The sequence below is a fragment of the Heptranchias perlo genome, chromosome 31 (assembly GCF_035084215.1).
Source record: "Heptranchias perlo isolate sHepPer1 chromosome 31, sHepPer1.hap1, whole genome shotgun sequence".
Taxonomy (NCBI): Eukaryota; Metazoa; Chordata; class Chondrichthyes; order Hexanchiformes; family Hexanchidae; genus Heptranchias; species Heptranchias perlo.
In genome coordinates this window covers 12,570,091-12,594,221 of record NC_090355.1, presented here as the reverse complement: position 1 = coordinate 12,594,221, position 24,131 = coordinate 12,570,091, and the positions used below count along the sequence as shown (strand labels likewise).

The following is a 24,131-nucleotide window of genomic DNA, read 5'->3' as shown; positions in this document are numbered from 1 at the left end:
CGATCCCCGCTCCCCCCAACAATTGCGGACTCCCGCAATGATCCCAGATCCTCCCCAAACAATCGTGGACCCCCGTGATGACCACCGATCCCGACACACCACCCCCATGACTGACCCCCCGATCCCTCCGCCCATGACTGATTCCCCCCCCCCGTGAACCCCATTCCCACTGGTGCCCCCGTGCCCACCCATGCCCCCCCCCATCCATACAATCAATGACTTACCTGAACGCGTCCTCTCCCTGGCTGCTCTCCCGTCCGACTGAGACCAGCCTGCCAATCGGGCTGGTCAGTCGGTTGGCAAACCAACAACAAAAAATAAAAGATGTCCTTACGTCAAAATCGTATGGACGTCCGGGAAACCCGTAATTCCAGGTTTCCTGTCCACAATTTGACCCTACCCCCGCCATCGTCCCCTTCCAGGCTCGGGGTCAAAATTATACCCAAAATATTTAACACCTCTGTTATGAGTCTTTCTTCACTTCTCACTCTCCAAATCTCACCTGCCTGCCAGTTCATTTTTTTTTGCTTTTGTTTGAATGAAACCTGACAAGTGAATTAAAATCTATTTCAGGTTTGAAATGATAATGTCTGTGGTTCCACTGATAAGAGGAGGTCGATGTTACAGCATCTAGAGAAGAACGATGATGGAGTTAGTGGTATTAAAAGAGGTGGAGGAGTTGTTAATTGTATGATTACTCATACTTCCGATGCTGGCGTACAGAGAACATGATGGGATTTCATAAGGACATGCTACATATGCTACTGTAACTTCTCAGACTGATGTATATACATCTTTCTGAGGACAAAGGAGCACAGGTTTAAGCTAGTGAAAGGCAATTTAGGACAATTAATGCCAAAAAACTCTTCTTTGTACAAAGAAAAATCAACACTTGGAATGAATTGGGAGGGTGGTGTAGGTGAAAGCTTTGGAACCAAATAATCATTGAAATTACAGTACAGAAGGAGGCCATTTAGGTCATAGGGTTTATGCTGGTGCTGCAATCATTAAAGACACAGATGGATACGGTGATGGGGGGCTGTAGATTTTTCTGGATGGATAATCTATCATGGACTGACTGGACTTCCACACCCATATTTATTTTGTAATCATGTGAGAGGCAGAGTGAGGAGCCAATTTAGCAGGGATAGACTAAAGTGTTTACCTCTGTTGCCATATTCACTTGTAAACAATTTTACAACACCAAGTTATAGTCCAGCAATTTTATTTTAAATTCACAAGCTTTCGGAGGCTTCCTCCTTCGTCAGGTGAACGATCGTTCACCTGACGAAGGAGGAAGCCTCCGAAAGCTTGTGAATTTAAAATAAAATTGCTGGACTATAACTTGGTGTTGTAAAATTGTTTACAATTGTCAACCCCAGTCCATCACCGGCATCTCCACACCATATTCACTGAATAGAAACATAATTTAAATCCCATTGATGCCCATTAGTCAGTACACCCCATGGAGAATAAGATGTTCTTTGTATCCAATTTCCATTAAGCAAATACAATAGAGTGTATGAGGAATGTAACACTTGTGAATTCCTTGCTATGCTTGCCCATAGTTGCAGACCTCGACAGTGAAAGTGGTTGTGGAAGTAACAGAATGAGGTGTCGTATAATGCAAACTCCATCATTATTCTTGTAAATGGTGGAGTTTTGTCAGCTCTTGACTGGGTCATTAGATGGAATGCTTTCCAGAAACCAAGTGCCTTAAGGACGTAGAGGTAACACATTAGGATCTTTGGTTCTTCAAGCATACCTATTGTGCTGCACCATTGGCAGCTTTATTTTAATCTCCGAGGTCAGTTGTTTGAAAGACAAGTTATACTTGCTCTACATTTCTGACACTTGTGGATGGGCTTAGTGAGGAAGATTCAAAGTTAAGAAGAAACAGAGCTCAAGGTGTGCATGACTTAATACTGAAATATTTCACGAGAGGTGGACAGATGTAATGTAGGCTTACTATTTTGGGTGCATATCTGCTTTGTTGATTGTACAGCTCTGTCTCTGTAGGTAGTGCTGTGATATCTGTATGGTAGTGGTATGAAGCTGTGATATCTCAGAGAGTGAGCAGCTAATACAATAGGGAAAATTTGTATTGACGACTTTAAATAGTAAGTGGTGAGATGAAAGGAGCATTTGTTCAGACATTTTGATGTTTCTATACTCTTAAGTTCTTGCCAATGCATATCTACCTTCAGCTAGGAGAGCAGGCAGGTCCCTGTCTATCCAATATTTATGTGTTTAGTTTCTCAAGATCTTAACAGTAGCTGTTTGATAGATTTTGTGAAAACATCTTGAGCCCATTAAACTGAATAAGATTCTAGCCAGACACTGCAGCTAATTAAAATGTTTTCACTAGTTTCCATATTCACTAAAAGGAATGAAAAGCATATTCAAAATCTCATATTTAAAATGTTAATGGGTACACTGCCATAGTGAGCAAAATGTTCCCTGTATCCAGTTGTTCCCATTAAGCAAACACTCAAAGGTCTCCGGGAAATTAATTGTGCTTGAGCAAATTCCTTTTGAAGTGAATGTTCCCATTAAAAAGGTGCATTTTAACTGGTATGTACTGTATATGCCATTGCCTGCCCCACAGGGAGCATTTTTGATGGTATAAGTGGGTACTACTTATTTCGATTTCACTCATTTTTTGGCATTTAGTTACATTACTGAATCAGAAATTAATGATTACACTGTGCAGACGTGTCTCCACTGGTGAAATAGGTTTGAGACATATTGTAATCCCATAGGCTTTTTGGAATGGCCATGGTTGAATGTAATACAGTATACATACAAAGATGTTGCTTTAATGTATTGGAATGACAAACTATTTAAAATGTCAGTGATGAGGGGAGAGGGGCACGTGGTGCTGTTGCCAGTCAGAATACTCTCGTTCATCCTCTTTTACCTAGTTTTGAATCCAGCCCTCCCCGATGGGATGAGGGTGCCTCCATGTTGATTATAAGTATCCTGGGTGAAATGAGTTTGTACATAACAACAATGACTGTACTTCAAAGAAGTAATCCACTTTTATAAAGCATGTTCTGAAGACGTGATAAGGTGCTATATAAATGGAAGTTCTTTCTGTCAGTTTGGCTTAGTTGGTTGCACTCTTACCTCTGAGTTATAAGTTTTTACTTCAAGGCCCATTCCAGAACCTGAGCTCCTAATCTAGACTGACATTCCCAGTGTCCTGGACAACATTCCTCCTTCAAACACAACACCAACCCAAACATTCCCCCTCGCTGCCCCTCTCCCCCACCCTGCCTCGCTGTCCCGCCACAGATGAAGTGGTCTTTCATCCCAGTGCCATTTGTCAGATCTTACTGTGCTTAAAATGGGTGCCATAGTTATATACTTAACAAAAATCACTACATTTTATTATTTGTGAAACGTTTAGAACATTTCTGAGTGATGTGACGAAGTGCTATGTCTGTGCAAGTTTTTCTTTTGTTCCAGTTAGAAGTTCCACACTTTTATATTTCAACTACCAGATGGGTCTTAAATGAATGAAAGATTTTGAGAGAATGGGTCCATTTTACATTTGCCCGAAATCCCAGGTTTTCCTTTAGGTTTTTACTTGAAGGATTTTTTAAAAACTATTTGGAACATTTGAAGCACTACAGTGATCCACGTTTTTAAAAAAATGTAACGGGTGACTTGTTAGAACTTAAGTAGCTGCAAAAATAATTATGTACCAACAGCAACATTCACACTACCACTGAATTAGTTTCAATTGATGGGATTGTCAAAGAAGAACAAGAATACAATCCTACCTCACAGTGCCTGGTGAAATATTCCCTGTTGGAAACAGCAACAGAGATTTTGCCTTGCTTGTCAGAACTGGTTAGTTAGAGTGTCCTGCATGATGCAATGGTTTTTGATGTTCCAAACCACTGGAGGCCCTGGAAACTAAGACTGATCATACAAATATGTGGCATCCGTCTATTGACCTTGATGGGACATTTCTTCACTTTGTAAATAGAAGCATCACGTTAATTCAATTGTCTTTATGATGAGGACATGCAGGCTTACATCATATAATGGTGACTCAATGGAAAACAAATGTACAACGGATCCCCACCTGTCTGGTACTTATGACAATAATGTTATGCCTCTGTCATGGGTTGTGAAGTAAAAAGGATCAAAGTGGTAGAGCTGTGTGCTTCTGCAGTTTGATGAGTGACGAAATTCAGAAGAGGAATGCTTAGGGCTAGTTAACAGCATTTTGAAATGTCTCAATATTCTCCGTTAAAGAGAGAATATCCCCAGTTAGTATCCATTTATTAAGTCATATTCACCACAGTCTCTACTATTTACACCAGTTATGCTATGAAGTTCAAGGCAACTGCAGAAAATGACCATTTTTAAACTCATAAAAGAAAATTAATAAGTCACAAATTAAAAAGTAAAACAATGACAATGGAATTCATTAAACATTAAGGTACCTGCATAAAGCAATTAAGATACTATTTAATTGAAACCAAATCCATTTTAAAGTGTAGTATATATCAGGTTAACTTTGGTCACAGACAATCTGTACCCTGGCACAGATTTTAAGATTCTTGCTGTAAAGAATAAGAACATCTAAAATAAATCCATCTGAAGTGCTCATTGTTATTACACTAGGGTCCTTGTTAATTATACTTTCCTGTTGCTTGTAACTGATCTGTAGTGCAGAGCAAAACATGTAGAGATAACGTTTAATACTGGTCGTTAGTCAAAAGGGAAAGAAAAACCCCTATCCTGATTTGTTATCCTTTCAGTACAATTCCCCCATGTCTGAAATGATCATAAGCCAGGTAGTCTGCTGTTTACCAAGAACCCAATTGGAAAGACTTGCACCTATAGTTGAGGGCTGGAATCAGTCCCACACACGTTTCAGGAAACCAGAGAATGACACATCAGTGTAAGAACTGCTGCTCACCTTTAACATCCTGGTTTAAAAAAAACATTCTCCATTGGCAACCTCAAATGCCCTGATGTGATTCTTGCATGAGGGCCACTTCTGTAATGGCAAGATGACAGATAATCTGACCTTTTGTTTTGCTGAAATCCTTTTTTACAGGAGCAGCAAGCAGAGCTTTAACCCTTAACCCTGCCATTTACTAAATCTTGTCACAGTCTTATTACAATAAATGTTGAAAGCAAAGAGCCAAAAACAATCACTAGAACCACTAATTCTACTGATGGACTTTATGAGGTCGATCTTGACTGTGTGATTTCAATGGAAATAAAAATCGGGAGAGATGTAAAACGAGCTGCTGATTCGCTATCACCCGTTTTACAATGTCGCACAAAGTCAAGATCTATCAGTTTATGGCGTAAGCACTTTTTATACGCTGGAGTTTTTATTTGTTTCTAAATGATATTCTATTCTCTCTTTCTCTTATTACATCTCCACCCACTCACCCCAGTTAGTTCCCTGTTTTGACACACTGGGAGGCCAAATTGCTCACAGTTTGGCCAGTGTTATGATTGATCCGTCTTGAGGGAGGTACGAGAATGACCTCAGTGGGACTCGCCATCCGGTTGTTTCCTCTTACTGCTTTATTTGGTTGTCACAACTGAGATTTTGTTCCCACTTCTCCCCCGCTCCTCCTCTCACAAAAGTGCAGAATCTTGCTGGGGTACGGTTCCTCAGATGCTGGCTTCCCTCCAGTAATTCATGTTAAACCTGGAAGTGGGCTATTTGAGCTTGGGGGACGCGGTCACGTTACCACTGTTGAGCCTGATTCAATTCTCACCCAACGTCCACACACACACGCACACACACACTCGCTTTCCAGCATAGATTACTAGATAACAATCAGGAGTGGGGAACTCTGGCTGATGTTTCCCTTCCCTCCCTATCCCAGGAGCACTGTGGCTAATTGTTGCCTCCCAACTGCCGTCTGGCTGAGATCACCCAACTCAGCACAGGTCAAAGGTCAAACCTGGGACCTTCCTGATCTTTTTGCCTCAGTTTGATGCCGTGAAGTGCACTTTCCCACCAAGCCATTGGAAAAACTGCGGCTGAAATCGTAACTGGCTGGAGAATGGCTGGCACTGTCATTCCGTGGCCCAATGTGTTCGGGACGCTGACAGGCACAACATCCTGGCTACAGATTTTATATACCCAGCCCGTCATACAGTGCTTTGAAAATTCATTCAAAACACCATCATAAAAGCTAGTAAATATCTGTATTTTTTTTAATGTTAACATCTCACTTGTCTCAAATTTTCATGTCTCATTTGCGGGAAAATGACTGAAGAGCACTTGTTGTAACACAACTTGAATCAGAATCGGCTTAACCTCAATAGCCTGTATAACATCATTCACTGCACTGCAAAGGAGAAAACAAATCACTGTGTGCAGTTCTTTTGAGATGTTTTTGACCATGTGATAAAGGCACTATATTAATGAAGAAAAGGTACCTTCCATACTCAGCAGTACAACGGTAAGTACTATTGTCCAGTCGAGCTTAAGTTCATGGGGCACCGTGTTCAGTTCCAGGAGGAAAGGCTGTATTTGTTTCACTAATCCCACGTGACTTTATTCTGAAATAAAGCAAATTGAATCATAAAGCTAATTTTTCATACTTGTGCAGTGCCTCTGGCAGAGAGAGAGAGAGAGAGAGAGAACTGGCAACCTATGCAAACTAATGGGGCTTGGGTTATTCAAGTGCAGAGAAAGAGACACATGCTCACAGTGGAGATTGTCTTAATAATTGGGGCAAACTCTTGTGTTCTGAAAAGCTAGTGTATTCCATCTCCCCCCCCACCCCCCCACTTTATTCCTGAAATTGTTTTTAAAAGCTGTTTGTGACGTATGACAGAAGTATGGCTTTAGCCTCCCATCTGTAGCAAATAAATACTCTATATAGGATAATAAATGGCTGGCAGCAAGTTACAGGGCAGTAATTCAATTGAGCAGTTCTGATGATGCAATAAACCTCGAGAGTGAAGCTCGGCCGATTTACAAATGTCACCAGAACTGCAAGATTGAATTACTGCCTCAAATCCACTGCCAGCCCTTTGTTATTCTTTACAATATGTAGTGTATTGTGTGTTTTAAAAAACAAAATTGTGTCTTATTTTGTTTTAAAGATCTTAAAATGCTTTTATTTAACTGTTATACAGTGGGCACTGTAGTTAAGATAGTAAAAGATGATAAAACATAGGAGCTAAAGGTATAAATTGGAGGGGGAGTGGAAAAGTCTCGTTTTCCTGCCCCCCGCCTTCCAATTTTCTGCCCTTCTTTCCTGGATGCACCTGCTGATGTAAGGGAGCCATCCGGTTCTTTGTCCAAGTGGCTATTCCATATGTGCAAGCCTCGTCAGTGTATGTTGTCAGGCTACTCAACCATGGAAGGCATCACAGCTAAAGTTGATCTGAAAGTCCATACAGGCACACTTTTCCAGCAGGGCTCACATGCACTGTGAAAGCGGGAACGGATACCCCAGTCGATTTTACCCCTCCTAGCCCAGGGTTGCTCAGGCCAACTGTGGCAAAACCAACCGCTACCCCAGGTCAGCACAGATCGCGGATTGAACCTGGGACCTTCTGGTCTGTTTGGCTTTAGTATCGCACCATATGGTCCGTTTGCCCATTAACGCATCAAAGTAGCTTTTCAAAAAAATAGAACATAGCAAAATACATAATACACTTCACATTATAAATGACTCTAAGACAAGTGTCCTTCTTCACAGTTTAATAAATATTGAAGCTTTCAGCCTTGAGCAATAATTTTTAATGACACTTTCGCGAAACCAACTCCATTTTGAATGATATTAAAGCTGATCATGCACAGAAGAAACAGTAAACTTACACAGCATTTAGCTGCATAATTTAAGTGTTACATCCAAGTGATCAAACTTAGCACAGAATAGTTACACTTTAAAACTACGCACCATGAGCCATGTTTCTTACTTGCATTTGTTCGCCCTCACAGAGCAATTTATTCAGTTATGACTGCCCCAGTGTGTTCCCAATCAAATTAATGATGCTCTAATGGGCATGTTTACGTCACGCAACTGCACACAAAGTGTTGAGGATGCTGGCACTCTATATCTGCCCCACTTACGTCCTGCAGAGGAATTGAGAGAACCACCAACTACTTTATTCCATGCATAGGGTGGTGAATTTGTGGAAGAGATTGTGGAGGTGATTAGTGTTGACAGATTCAAGAAGAAACTGGATAGATATTTGCCAGTGAAAGCAAGTGAGTGGAATGAAAGACAGAGCAGATTTGGGATTCAATAGTTTTTTTCCTTCCTGTACAGTCCCATGTTTCCACATAAAGTCAGATGCCTGATGTTGACAATCACGATCGTCGTGTTAAAGCAACTGCGCAGCCTGACTTTTCAGCTGTATTCTTGATTTTTAAGTTTATGGCCACGCACCTTCCATGATGAGGCTTTCCAAAATGAGAGCTCAGGCTGCCAGCAGCCAGCACCAGATGGAAGTCTGCAGCATTCAATTCCGTCCCCAGTGGTCGTTCACGTTTGCCACCCTCGCCAGTGGGACCCACGTGCCTGGGGGCACCAATATTGCCTCATTGATAATATAGAACTGCCTCAGCTCCTTGATGAATAAATACAGGATTAGTGGAACGTTTTATTTCATCCGTGACCACCACCCCCCTGCAAATGGATTTTTAGCTTTCTGTGTTTTAAGCAAATAACTAAAATGAATGCTCCTGCTATGCCTATGGAGCGAACATACAAACCTCAAATGCACACAATTGATGCCCTTCTCAGTACACCAATGGATTTGTCTTTTTATACTGCAAATCGTCACATTAATAATTCCCTCAGAGACCAAGTCTATTAGATGTGTGCGCTGAACGGCAACCATTGCAGGCTGATTGTGATACATTTATGACAAAACCTACCAATATGGAGGGGGAGGAGCTGCGAAGAGCATGTAAACGAGCTTTAGGGGGAGGCTCGCCCTGGAGAAGACCACATTTATTTGCCTCTCGCAGCAGTCTGTAAACAGTGAAGCCGCAACTGCTCGTCAGTACACTTGGTTTTAATCATCCCCTGCAGATGTGTGCAATCACAAAGGTTAATAGCAGTCCCACTACGCACTTGAAGCAGGAGTCCTGCTTACCGAGGTGTCTGAGAGAAAATATCAATACAAACAAGGGTAATTATCAGATAGCAGTTAACTGCAAGTGGCCTCTGTCAAAATTACTACTGGCTAGAAAAATGTGGCTTTGCAGCAGTAGAGTCCTTAAGTATCTCCCTTTATGTCATAAACGACTTTGAAGTCATTTGTGGTTTCCAAGGCATTAACAACTAACAAAACCTGATTACCCAATTTTTATGTCTCTTGTGATTTGAATTTTCATTTATTGTCAGCCACAGACAACAATAAATCTTTAAAGATGGCCCAGCAGCACAACAGCATTAGTTAGCAAGATATTTGTGTATTTTTAGTGCTTGCTTTCCCATGCTACTCAGCTGTCATTAACTAATGCATAACAAAGTAGTCTGCCGTCAGAAGTGAAGGGTTCCCAATCTGAGCTGTTTTGATCAAATAATTTTTCACATGAAAGAGTTGGGGCCTGAATAGTGTCTAATTGTAATCAGTTTACTTTGGTCTCTGACAACCCTGGGTGGCCATTAATGGAGCGCACTGGCAAATTTACATCAGAATATAGGGTTTTAGGATTGAGACACATTGCTCCGTATAGTGGCTTGAATGGGCTGTGCCAACAGTGTGACAACAGCCCCACTGCATAAAGCTTCACTAGGGAGAATGTGGGTTCCTGAAAAAAAAAGCCTGATTGCTGACTTGAGAAAAATAAAACTTTGTGATAATTCATTTCTGTCGGAAGAATCAACGGGAGTTGCAATTCCAAGAAAACAAACATTTTGCTTTAAAATACCGTGATCCAACATATAGTGTACAGTATTTTTTTGCTGTATGGGATGAATAGGGATTTCATTTTCTCTGATAGTAGGCAAAGTAATTTTGTGTCAATGTGTTAACTATCGAAGGAAACTAAAGAAAGAACTTGCATTTATATAGTGCCTTTCACGACTTCAGGACGTCCCAAAGTGCTTCATAGTCAATGAAGTACTTTTGAAGTGTAGTCACTGTTGTAGTGTAGAGGAAAGGCAGCAGCCAATTTGTGCACAAGGTCCCACAAACAGCAATGAGATAAATGACCAGATAATTTGTTTTAGTGATGTTGATTGAGGGTTAAATATTGGCCAGGACATCAGGAGAACTCTCCTGCTCTTCTTTATAATGCATGATATTTCAATGGTGCAAGTATGCAGATTTTTTTTTTTAAGTGGGTAAATTGATCACCCAGTGTTACACTGAACCATACTGGCCAGGAAGGTCAAGGTTCATTCCCTGTCTGCGGTAAACTAGTTGATCTCCGCTGGGAACTGAAAGAGAGAAAGAACTTGCATTATATGTTACTTATGTGCGCACAGGAAGGACCAACAAACATCTGTGAGAGGAATGATCAGATAACCTGTTTCAGTGACATTGGTTGAGGGATAAATGTTGGCCAGGACAATAGAAGAACTCACTGCTCTTCTTCGAAAAGTGCCATGGGATCTTTTACTTCCCCTGAGAGGGTCGATAGGGCCTTAATGTAACATCACATCCAAAGACAGCACCTCTGACAGTGCAGCACTCCCTCAGTACTGCACTGAAGTGTCAACCTAGATTATGTGCTTAGGTCAAACACCTAAAACAAGATTAAGTCAGTGGTTTTCATACTTTTCTGTGAGGAGGACCTTCTGCAAATATTGACAGGCTCCTAAGGCTCCCTGTGCTAATTTCTAGAAGACAGCGTTACCTACTCAAATGAAAGCAGTGCTAACATCGCAACAAATGTGCTTTATTAGTATAAAGTGACAGAAATAACGAACTAGTCTTTCAATAAATGCAGAAATCTGTCAACAAACAGAACTCTGATCACCTCACAGGCCCCCTGGGATTTTCTCTAGCACCCCAGAGCCCAGGGATCCCAGTGTGTAAACAAATTTAACCAATCTACAGCAATATTGAAATATTAAATTAAGACAAAAAGTATATTTAAATAACAAGCACCTGGGATTGAATTCAAGACAGTAATCAATCTTAGAAATCAGACAATGGTTCTAAATCACTCATGCTTTGCTCTTGTAGTAACTTGCTACCATAAGGAATAGTTGAAGCGACTAGCATAGATGCATTTAAGGGGAAGCGAGATAAACACATGAGGGAGAAAGGAATAGAAGGATATGTTGATAGGGTTAGATGAAGTAGGGAGGGAGGTGCTTATCTGGAGCATGGACCTGTTGGGCCAAATGGCCTGTTTCTGTGTTGTACATTCTATTCAATTCTATGTAATTCACGATATAATTTGGACCCCTCGATCAGATTCTGCATCTCAACACCTAATAGATATTCATTATGTTCCACACATTAAGGTTTCTTTTCCACAATTTTAAACGGCCAAACTCGACCTTTAAACTCTTCCAGCAAATTCAAAATATAAATCAGTGGAATTAAATTCCTCTTTTTTTAAGGAAAAACAGGAGAATGCCTCTTCCTCCCCATAATTAACGATCCACTCGTGAAATCATGGGAACACGCGACTTTTAACGTATGATTTCTGGGAATCTGATTTCATTAGTGGCTCATTAATTCTGAAGAAAAACAGGCATTCTCCCACTTTTCGTCAGAAGAAGAAAAGGGACCCCCATGCTTTGAAATCCAATGATTAACCCCATTCACCCTCACCTTCAGTACAAGGCTGTGATTATGTTCCACTGCAGACTGTCTTGTGTTGTATTTGACACGAGCTTATGGAACTCTCGTTAAGGCACACACCTTGTTACAAGATACAAATCTTGTAACTCCCAGGGACCATATTCTAAGTGCTGGCGAAGTGTCTATAATGTAATTTAAAACCCAAAATCTGAAATAAAATGCCATGGAGCAATAAAAGACACAGGACTGAACAAAAGGTTTGGATTTGACAGTCCTCTTTAAGAGGAATTTATTGGTTCCCACTGGGTCTCCAGAAAGTGTGCAAGCTTAGTAATAAAAAAAAACACTGCTTCTGGGCGGCTGAATACCAATGGGAAAATATAAAAATGTACCAAAAAAAATCACAAAGATTATTAATGCCCCTTTAGGGTGCTCGTCAAATCCCAAAACTTTTTGCTTGTAACAAAATTGACGTTTTTACAGTTCGGAAATCAAAACCTCACTCGCAAATTGTTCACTTAGAGCAACACGGCCAAGCAGGACCAAACTGTCACCCATCAAGTTAGACGGTGTGATTTACTATATATACATTCCTTCCCTCCCCTTTTCTCTCACTGTTGCTCGTAGAGGCTAAGGTTAATGCTCACAACTGGGCCGACTGGATACTGCTGCGCTCAGACTCGACTGACCTATTGCACTCACCATTCATATTTTATGACCAGCTTAAAAAGAAAGGTCCTGTTTTATTGCAAGTCAGACCTAGGAAAGGGGGTTTTTGCTCGATATTTGACACTATCGACCAGTGTTTTTCTTCCTTTTTTCAAAGAATGGCTAAACTACACGAGACATTTTCCTGTCAACATTTAGGGCACGGGGAAAGCGGTTTACTTCAGTCATTTCAATGTATCATTGTTTGGACCCAAGTATATCGTAAACTGGGGGAGACTTCAATATTTTGGGGTTCTGTCGTGGCGAGAAGTGAGAATGCGGGACTTAAAAGGACAGAATAACCTCCTAATTCTTTCTCCCTGGGTGGTACTTGCCTTTAATCATTGTCTGGAAATGAACAGGAAAGGACAGGTCATCCCCTCTGTTTGAATTGCATTGCGATATAGCATAATGTGATCTGTCAACGTGAGTTGTTTTCTTAAAACCAAGCTGTTTGAGGCATTTGAAAAATACAAAGAACTCAGTTTTTTTTAAAAAGCCAAAATAAGTTGTGATTTGCATGACAAGCCTCACCCCACCCCCCAAACAAGAACAACACTGTCCATGGTGGGAGGCTCGGAGATACCTTTAAGCTCTGAATAGGCTACCGGGTACGGTAGCATAGTGGTTATGTTACTGGGCTAGTAATCCAGAGGCCTGGACTAAAATCCAGAGTCATGAGTTCAAATGCCGCCACGGCAGCTGGTGAATTTAAATTCAATTAATTAATTAAAAATTCAATTAATTAAATAAAAATCTGGAATTAAAATACTAGTATCAGTAATGATGGCCATGAAACTACCGGATTGTCGTAAAAACCCATCTGTTTCACTAATGTCCTTTAGGGAAGGAAGCCTGCCGCCCTTACCCGGTCTGGCCTATATGTGACTCCAGACCCACAGCAATGTGGTTGATTCTTAATTGCCCTCTGAAATGGCCCAGCAAGCCACTCAGTTGTAAAATCTCGCTACGAAAAGTCATAATAAGAATAAAACTGGACGGACCACCCGGCATCGGACCACTAGGCACCGGACACGACAATGGCAAAACACGAAGCCCAGTCGACGCTGCAAGGTCCTCCTTACTAACATCTGGGGACTTGTGCCAAAATTGGGAGAGCTGTCCCACAGACGAGTCAAGCAACAGCCTGACATAGCCATACTCACAGAATCATATCTTTCAGCCAACGTCCCAGACTCTTCCATCACCATCCCTGGGTATGTCCTGTCCCACCGGCAGGACAGACCCACCAGAGGTGGCGGTACAGTGATACACAGTCAGGAGGGAGTGGCCCTGGGAGTCCTCAACATTGACTCTGGACCCCATGAAATCTCATGGCATCAGGTCAAACATGGGCAAGGAAACCTCCTGCTGATTACCACCTACCGTCCTCCCTCAGCTGATGAATCAGTCCTTCTCCATGTTGAGCACCACTTGGAGGAAGCACTGAGGGTAGCAAGGGCACAAAATGTACTCTGGGTGGGGGACTTCAATGTCCATCACCAAGAGTGGCTCGGTAGCACCACAGCTGGCCGAGTCCTGAAGGACACAGCTGCCAGACTGGGCCTGCGGCAGGTGGTGAGCGAACCAACACGAGGGAAAAACTTACTTGACCTCGTCCTCACCAATCGACCTGTCGCAAATGAATCTGTCCATGACAGTATTGGTAGGAGTGACCACCGCACAGTCCTCGTGGAGATGAAATCCCGTCTTCGCACTGAGGACACCATCCAACGTGTTGTGTGGCACTACCACCGTGCTAAATGGGATAGATTCAGAACAGATCGAGCAGCTCAAAACTGGGCATCCATGAGGCGCTGTGGGCCATCAGCAGCAGCAGAATTGTATTCCAGCACAATCTGTAACCTCATGGCCCGGCATATTCCTCACTCTACCATTACCAACAAGCCAGGGGATCAACCCTGGTTCAATGAGGAGTGCAGAAGAGCATGCCAGGAGCAGCACCAGGCGTACCTAAAAATGAGGTGCCAACCTGGTGAAGCTACAACTCAGGACTACATGCATGCTAAACAGCGGAAGCAACATGCTATAGACAGAGCTAAGCGATTCCACAACCAACGGATCAGATCAAAGCTCTGCAGTCCTGCCACATCCAGTCGTGAATGGTGGTGGACAATTAAACAACTAACGGGAGGAGGAGGCTCTGCAAACATCCCCATTCTCAATGATGGCGGAGTCCAGCACGTGAGTGCAAAAGACAAGGCTGAAGCGTTTGCAACCATCTTCAGCCAGAAGTGCCGAGTGGATGATCCATCTCAGCCTCCACCCGATATCCCCACCATCACGGAAGCCAGTCTTCGGCCAATTCGATTCACTCCACGTGATATCAAGAAACGGCTGAGTGCACTGGATACAGCAAAGGCTATGGGCCCCGACAACATCCCAGCTGTAGTGCTGAAGACTTGTGCTCCAGAACTAGCTGCGCCTCTAGCCAAGCTGTTCCAGTACAGCTACAACACTGGCATCCACCCGACAATGTGGAAAATTGCCCAGGTATGTCCTGTCCACAAAAAGCAGGACAAATCCAATCCGGCCAATTACCGCCCCATCAGTCTACTCTCAATCATCAGCAAAGTGATGGAAGGTGTCGTCGACAGTGCTATCAAGCGGCACTTACTCACCAATAACCTGCTCACCGATGCTCAGTTTGGGTTCCGCCAGGACCACTCGGCTCCAGACCTCATTACAGCCTTGGTCCAAACATTGACAAAAGAGCTGAATTCCAGAGGTGAGGTGAGAGTGAGTGCCCTTGACATCAAGGCAGCATTTGACCGAGTGTGGCACCAAGGAGCCCAAGTAAAATTGAAGTCAATGGGAATCAGGGGGAAAACTCTCAAGTGGTTGGAGTCATACCTAGCACAAGGGAAGACAGTAGTGGTTGTTGGAGGCCAATCATCTCAGCCGCAGGACATTGCTGCAGGAGTTCCTCAGGGCAGTGTCCGCGGCCCAACCATCTTCAGCTGCTTCATCAATGACCTTCCCTCCACCATAAGGTCAGAAATGGGGATGTTCGCTGATGATTGCACAGTGTTCAGTTCCATTCGCAACCCCTCAGATAATGAAGCAGTCCGTGCCCACATGCAGCAAGACCTGGACCACATCCAGGCTGGGCTGATAAGTGACAAGTAACTTTCGCGCCAGACAAGTGCAAGACAATGATCATCTCAAACAAGAGAGAGTCTAACCACCTCCCCTTGACATTCAACAGCATTACCATTGCCGAATCCCCCACCATCAATATCCTGGGGGTCACCATTGACCAGGAACTTAACTGGACCAGCCACATAAATACTGTGGCTACAAGAGCAGGTCAGAGGCTGGGTATTCTGCAGCGAGTGACTCACCTCCTGACTTCCCAAAGCCTTTCCACCATCTACAAGGCACAAGTCAGGAGTGTGATGGATTACTCTCCACTTGCCTGGATGAGTGCAGTTCCAACAACACTTCAGAAGCTCGACACCATCCAGGACAAAGCAGCCCACTTGATTGGCACCCCATCCACCACCTTAAACATTCACTCCCTCCATCACTGGCGCACTGTGGCTGCAGTGTGTACCATCTACAAGATGCACTGCAGCAATTCACTAAGGCTTCTTCGATAGCACCTCCCAAATCCGCGACCTCTACCACCTAGAAGGACAAGGGCAGCAGGCGCATGGGAACATCACCACCTGCACATTGTCCTCCAAGTCACACATCATCCTGACTTGGAAATATATCACCGTTCCGAAATCCTGGAACTCCCTTCCTAACAGCACTGTGGGAGTACCTTTACCACAGGGACTGCAGCGGTTCAAGAAGGCAGCTCACCACTAACTTCTCAAGGGCAATCAGGGATGGGTAATAAATGCTCGCCTTGCCAGTGACGCCCACATCCCATGAATGAATTAAAAAAACCCTGTTTGATTTTTTTTCCGCATGCCCATCCGATCAGTTGAGATCAATTAATTCAACTCAGACCAGGGATCGAACCTGCCACAGTCCAACACTGGAGCACATAATCTAAGCTGACACTTCTGTACTGTACTGAGGGAGCACTGCATTGTCGGAGAATACATTAAACTGAGGCCCAAACTGGCTGTACAGGTGAACGTCAGAACATCTCATGGCACAATTCAAAGAAAAGAAGGAGTGTTCTCCCAATGTCCTGGCCAACATTTATCCCTCAACCAAAATTACCAAAAAAATAGATTAGCTGACCATTTATAACATTTGTTGTTTGTAGAAGCTTGTGCGCAAATTGACTGCCGCATTTGCCGAGAAAACAACAGCGACTACACTTTAAAAGATGAATTAATTGGCTGTAAAGTGCATTGAAATATCCTGTGGATGCAAAAGCACTCTATAAATACAAATCTTTCTTTTACGGACCTTCTGGTCTGTATGGTCTAAATATTCAGTTTAATTGTATCTGGAAAGCAGAATTCTGATGTTTCTACAAGTGGACTAGGCAGGCTGAGTGGAAACACTCATGTTCTCATGTCGATTCAACTCTGGATATTTCTGGACAACCAGTTACTGAGTAACAGCAGCTCTGTTTGCCTATTGAGCCAGACCTAAAAGGGAACTGATATTTGTTCAGTTGTGGATGCAGAAAGACCTACCGCAGTTTAGGGAAGTACCCTACTAACCCATTGGTATTAGAATGAATTTTGTAGTCAAGGACATAATTTCCAAATGCTCGGGGTGGGGGGGGGGCAGTGTTTGGTGCCAGAAATGTGCAAACTTTATGATATGCAGTTTGCAATATTGTTCATCAGAAAGGAAACAAAAACACCTACAAATCACTCACGCTCCAGAAATGCCACAGGAAACCCTCTTTAAGATGATGTCACCGTCTCTGCAGGTACACCAGTTGATAGTTTGCAAACGTTCTATCATTTCTACTTTTGTCATTGTCACTGATATTTCCATCATTGCGTTGGAAAGAGGTTTGGCTCAACAAAAGGCAGCCTGAGCCAGCATAATTTGGCACTGTACAGGTATTTTCTGTAATCTGTACTCTACTTGAATACACTCAGCATCTTTGGCTAGATTTGTAAATTAGATATGTAGTCACTTGGCCGTAGAGTACTTTCCTAATCATATTATTGACATATAAATTAATGCATGTATACTTTCCTTCAGGTGTGTAAGACTAAGGTCGTCGACTTGTCAGATGGAACGGCTCAGTATGCCTGGTTCCCATGTGTGGAGGCACTTCACAGAATTCCCTTCTTCAGAGCAAAATACTGGCTAAAGGTAGGTAGATTACGTTGGAAGGCTTGAAATGAATCCTAAAACATAGCGAACACATTGTACTCCAAGTGAAAGCAAACAATATTTGACAATTATATTTCACCCCCGCCAACTCTCTCACCTTATGGCTTGAAGGTGCTGTCTTGTGCTGAGGGATAATTTCACCATTCTCTACTACCTCATTCAATTGGCCATTCTTTATTTTTGAGCCCAGCTTTAACTGGCTGTTTGACCGTGAGGAGCATTACAGTGGAGCCAGGCTCTCTCCTGAACCAACATCCACACTTTCCAGCAGGAATCATTCTGGTTATAATCACATCGCTCCTTGTGAGTCCTTGCTGTGTGCAAACTGGCTGCTACGTTTCCTACATTACAACAGTGACTACACTTCAAAAAGTACTTCATTGGCTGTAAAGTGTTTTAGGACGTCCTGAGGTTGTGAATGGCGCTATATAAATGCAAGTCTTTCTCTTTATTTAGCAACCAGAAGCAGAAACCCTGGCCCATTTATGCCCTCCTCCTTCCCCTGGAAAGCTGAAGCCAATGGGACACCCACACCATCACCTAACTGAAATTAGCTAACTCAGCACAAGACATGGATCAAATCTGGGACCTCCATAGCTCAGTTCCATATGAGGAAATCAACTTACCCTTTCAGGGAACACCTAATAATTAATTTCAGCATATAACTTAAATGTGCACAGAATTTATTAAATATGCCCTTCATTTTTAAAATCTTAACATAAAAACAAACTGCATTTCAAATGAGGATGCAAAAGTATTGTAAAAATTACAGACAGCTATGGCGGTTGTAGTGTAGTGACTTTTGTACTTTTCTGTGTAACTTCCTGCAAATACTGACACACTCCCAAGGACACGCTACATATACTGAGACACTCCCAGGGACATGGTACAAATACCGACACACTCACAGGGACATGCAACAAATACTGACACACTCCCAGGGTCACGCTACAAATACTGACACACTCCCAGGGACATGGTACAAATATTGACACACTCCCAGGGACACGGTACAAATATTGACACACTCCCAGGTACATGTCACAAATACTGACACACTCCCAGGGACATGTTACAAATACTGACACACACCCAGAGACAAGCTACAAATATTGACACACTCCCAGGTACATGTCACAAATACTGACACACTCCCAGGGACATGTTACAAATACTGACACACACCCAGAGACATGCTACAAATACTGACACACTCACAGGGACAGGCTACAAATACTGACACACTCCCAGGGACATGCAACAAATACTGACACACTCCCAGGGACACACTACAAATATTGACACACTCCCAGGTACATGTCACAAATACTGACACACTCCCAGGGACATGTTACAAATACTGACACACTCACAGGGACACGCTACAAATGCTGACACACTCACAGGGACATGCAACAAATACTGACACACTCCCAGGGACATGCAACAAATACTGACAAACTCCTAGGGACATGCTACAAATACTGCCACACTCCCATGGTCACAAGAAAAGTACTGACACGCTCATAGGGACACACTAAAAACACTGCCACACTCCCAGGAACACACTACAAATACAGTGACACTCCCAGGGAGATGCTACAAACACTGACACACTCCCAGGGACAAGCTACAAATATTGACACACTCCCATGCCAATACTGACACACTCCCAAGTACCCCTGCAAATAATGACACACTCCTCGAGTCTCGTTACAAATACTGACATGTTCCCGTGGAACCATGCAAATACTGACACACTCACAGAGGCCCCTGCAAATACTGACACACTCACAGAGGCCCCTGCAAATACTGACACATTCACAGGGACATGCTACATATAATGACACACTCCCAAGGACGCAATTACTGACCTACTTAGGGACTCCTGCAAATACTGACCAACACAGATGTATGCTACAAATGCTGACACATTTCCAGGGACACACTAAAAATACTGACACACTCACAGGGGTACGCTACAAATACTGATATACTCCCAGGGAGCCCTGTGAATATTGGCACACTCCTAGCGACATGCTAAAACTACTGACACCCTCACAGGGAGCCCTGTGAATACTGACACACTCCAGGGGACACATTACAAATACAGTTGCACTCCTGGTGATAGGCTACAAATAGTGACACACTCCCAGGGATCCCTGCAAATACTGTCATACTCCTGGGACCCCTGCAAATACTGACGCACTCTCAGGAACCCCCTACAAATACAGTCACACCCCGGGGACGCAATACACATACTGACACATTGCAGGACACCCCCTGTTAATACTGACACACTCCTGCACACCTTTCTCTTAACCTCTGAAAGATAGCATCAGCTACCCCAAGGGAATGAGGTCTATCATTATGGAAAATGTGTTTTTTTACTAGCATATCACTACAGAAGTCAACAAATAAAGAAATTGGATGACCCCGTGGACTCATTGGGACACTCTTGAAGACCCGCTGTAGTCTAGAAACCGTATTATGAAAACCTATGATGTCTTGCTCCAATAATTAGAGCAATAGCTGAAAGCATTTCCTAATGGGTGAAGTCAGTGGCCAAGAGCATTATTTTTCAATCGGTTCCCCTTTTATAAGATGGAAAGCAGTAATCTCTCATCCGAGTAGCACCAAATCTTAGCTTGTATCAAGGAATCCTAAACATATTCAGCCATTTTAGGCAGACTGCAAGAAAGAAAGAAAGAACTCGCATTTATATAACATCTTATGCACCCTTAGGGTATCTCAAAGCACTTTACAGCCAACAGATTGCTTCTTTGAAGTACAATCACTGCTGTTATGACTGCAAACATGGCAGCCAATTTGTGCACAGCAAGGACCCCCCAAAAAAAGTAAATGACCAAATTATCTGTTTTTAATAGTGTTGATTGAGGGAGAAAAACACAAAAAAAACAGAAAACCAGGCCAGAAAACCACAAAAAATTGTGCTTTTCTTCAGATAGTAACACGGACCGTTTACGTCCACAGGGTCTTGGTTTAATATCTCATCTGAAAGACGCACCTCCGACAATACAGTACACCCTCAGCACCGCACTGAAGTGCCAGCCTAGATTATTTGATCAAATCTGTAGCGGACTTGAACCAGCAGCCCACAGTTTGTGAGTTGAGCAGGAAACTCTGCATCAGATGCCAATCAATGGGCGAGAATGGACATTATTGCTCACATGAAAACTCACCACTTAATGACATTTAAACATCTTTGTCAATGGCAAATTATGCACCAATACGGACACGTGACCCTATGCAGACCAGAAGGTCTCAGGTTCAGTGGCTGGTCCAGACTGAGCTAATTGATCTTGGCCAGGGTTCCTTCAGTTGGCCCCAACTCCCCTACGCAGCCCTAAGGAGTGGGGAAATCGGGCGGGGATTCTGCTCCTGATCATTACCCAGTAACTCTTGTTGGAAAGCACATGTGTGGATGGATATCAGGCTTGACTACGATGTCCCCTGCACTTGAATAAGGTGGCAATGTTCACTGCCTTGGTTCACACATGGAGTCTGCCGACTTGGCTGAGGTACCAGAGCTGGAGAATGTGGTACCTTCAGGAATGGGGCAGGGGGGGGGAGATTGGCAAAAAACTGTTAAGGCACTAAAAAGACGTTTGGAAGACATTTTTTTTTCCCCTAAAGGTATTCACAGTAATGAGGCTATGGTTTCACAGCTGTGTCTGAACAGGTCTGTTACTTAAAAAGCACAAAACGACCTGCAAAATATATTATTGTTGTGTCAAATAAAGACTAATGGAGTGTGACGTATTATGTCGCAGGCACAGGGAAGCCATACTAGAGAAATCTGTTGACTTATAGTACTTTCCCCCGCCCGCCCTCCCCACTCTTAACCAAATGCTAATCTTTATCTTTTTCTCCCTAATGAGGCCTACTTTGCACAACCCATGGTTGCTGCCGCTGTTATTGTCCACCTGGCTACTGATGGAAGTAGTCTCATGGATCAAAGGCAAGAATCAATCGCAGTTCAGTTGGTTGACACAAAGGATCAGAATCACGACCTGGGTAAGTCTTTTTCGTTTTGAAACACAAAGGATCATATTTAGAAAGGATGTAGTTATCTCCAAGCCTGAAGGAAGTTCAAACGGCTCAATTAGTGGAGTGGTCCGTGTACTGAGGATCAGCACCACGAGGATACACTTCGGGAATAACTCAAACAAAGACCAGCAACTGAAAAGGGTGAAAGGAAAACCAAGTGAGGCAATCAAACACACACATCTTTACTTCCTTCAAAAGATAATCTCATGCCGTGTCTTTAAAATGCGCAAAGCTCTTTCTCAGTAAAAGCACACATCCACAATCAGTCCTTTTCCCTGCTTGCCTTTCAGTTCTACTTATTGCCCTTTCTTTCTCCTGAGTTTTTATTTTATTTAGGTGCTTTTACGTTGCCACACCTTTTTCGAGAGCTCAGTGCTCGACCATCCTGATGGCACCGCTCTCCACTTGGTGCGATGCACTGGCCATTCACGAGACTCACTGGTCTCCGCTGCTGCTGGAACAAGATAAGTTTGGCCCTATTATAATTTCAAGTATTGCCGACAGTGTACTTTTAGCACATAAAGGCACCTTTTTTTTTAATGGTCCAGTTATGCTGCAGCTTTTGCATCTATGCAACAGTTTTCACAATGCACTGACGTAAAGCCTGCACTATTACTGGGGCAAATTCTGGCAAGATTGTGAGGCCTTCTTGAATCTCATAGCAACTGCTACCTCTGCTTTCCCTGACCAGACAAGTAAAACTGGCAGTAGAACTCTGTGCTGCTGGCTCACAATACTCTTAAGGACGCATTTACACACCAACTGTGATGTTGTGGCAAAGCAATCCCTGCTCTACTGTGATGCTAAGACTGATGTGTGAACAAGGATTTATCCACGCTACATCACAACAGATCACAGTTGAGCAGCAGAACTGAAACCCCCAGCAGCCTTGGATCTCGCACCCAGACTTCAGAACACAAGCCTTTTGCAGCTCGGGTTTCAAAGTACAGAGTAGCATGGGGGTCCACCGCTTGACGTCCAAGACGTCAGCTTCACACACTGATTTCAAAACCAGGACGTCATATCTGGAACTCTTTCCCCCAAAAAGCTGTTGAGGCTGGGGGTCAATTGAAAATTTCAAAACTGAGATTGATAGATTTTTGTTAGGCGAGGGTATTAAGGGTCATGGAGGCAGGGCGGGTAGATGGAGTTGTGATCAGCCATGATCTAATTGAATGGCGGAACAGGCAAGGGGGAGGCTGAATGGCCTACTCCTGTTCCTATATTTGGAGTAGCCAGTGTAAATCAGCACCTTTGTGAAGTATAAATGCACCCTTAAACAGGTACTGGTGTACAAACAGTACCTGCAGTACAACAGGGCTGTAAAGTTCAACTTCCTTTCTTTTCCACTGAGGTGCAGTTAATTCTGCGTTGCACTAAGACAGCATTGTGAGTAAGGAAAATAAACTACTCTTAATTAGCAGGTCACAGATGTGAATGGGGGAGGTGACACACATGTTCGGAAAGGATAGTTTTAATAGAATAACTGCTTGCTGTAAAACAAATTGTAAAACCATTCAGTTTGCTACAATGTTTTCCATGCTCTAGGTCTGTGGTTTTGAAGTCTTTCTGTGTAGGGGACCCCATGCAAACATCGACCCAATTGCAGGGACCATCTGTTTTAACTTCTGAATGCTACCCAAAGGAAAAGAGTGCTATCACTGCGGAAAAGCTTTTGTTTAATTAGTACATGTCAAAAATAGTGCACTGTTATGATATAAAATACAATAATCTAATGACAGATGGGTAAGGTCTGATGATCTTCGTGGAATCCCAGTACGAAAACCTATGATGCATATTTCTCAAATCGCTGGTCAGGCGAAGATAAACATTTTATTTTCGTAAATACGCTAACTGAAAAACTGTGGTAGAAATACTCCACTTCCATAAAAACATTTTCTCCATTTTATTATTGCTGTCTAAATGTTTTTTTAAATGAAAAATTGCAGTTGAAAAGATTGATGTGCCTTGCTGATCTTTAACGACCAGTGTTTGTCTCCCGCCTTTGTTTTCTGCAGGAATGCATCTTTTGAACTGCAGGAACAACCCCCTCGTTATCCCTGTCATTCACGACCTCAGTCAGCCATTCTACAGGACCACAGCCATCCTAATTACCTTCCATTCACTGTACGTTGCCATCTCTGGGGTGGCCCTGCGCTCCTTCCACAACTTTGACCCCATTACAATTAGCAGCTGCCAAAGCAGTGAGATGTACAACCCCACGGAGCAGAGGTGAGCCTTGATACCACCTTTCAACTTTTATTAATCGGCAGTTCCCAGATAAAATAATGATGCTGACAGAGTCAACTGCTCGTAACCAACCCTTGTGGCTCTTCTTCAAAGCTAACACA

General features: G+C 43.1%; 1 protein-coding gene across 1 annotated transcript in view; it reads left to right on the top strand.

The window, feature by feature from the left end:
- Positions 1-24,131, top strand: part of LOC137300497 (pappalysin-1-like) — a 249,366-nt gene that overhangs the window by 95,648 nt on the left and 129,587 nt on the right. Inside the window, exons 11-13 of the mRNA XM_067969581.1 lie at positions 17,575-17,688; positions 21,612-21,747; positions 23,799-24,012. Coding sequence (XP_067825682.1) covers positions 17,575-17,688; positions 21,612-21,747; positions 23,799-24,012 — 464 coding nt within the window. The remainder of the gene's footprint in view (positions 1-17,574; positions 17,689-21,611; positions 21,748-23,798; positions 24,013-24,131) is intronic.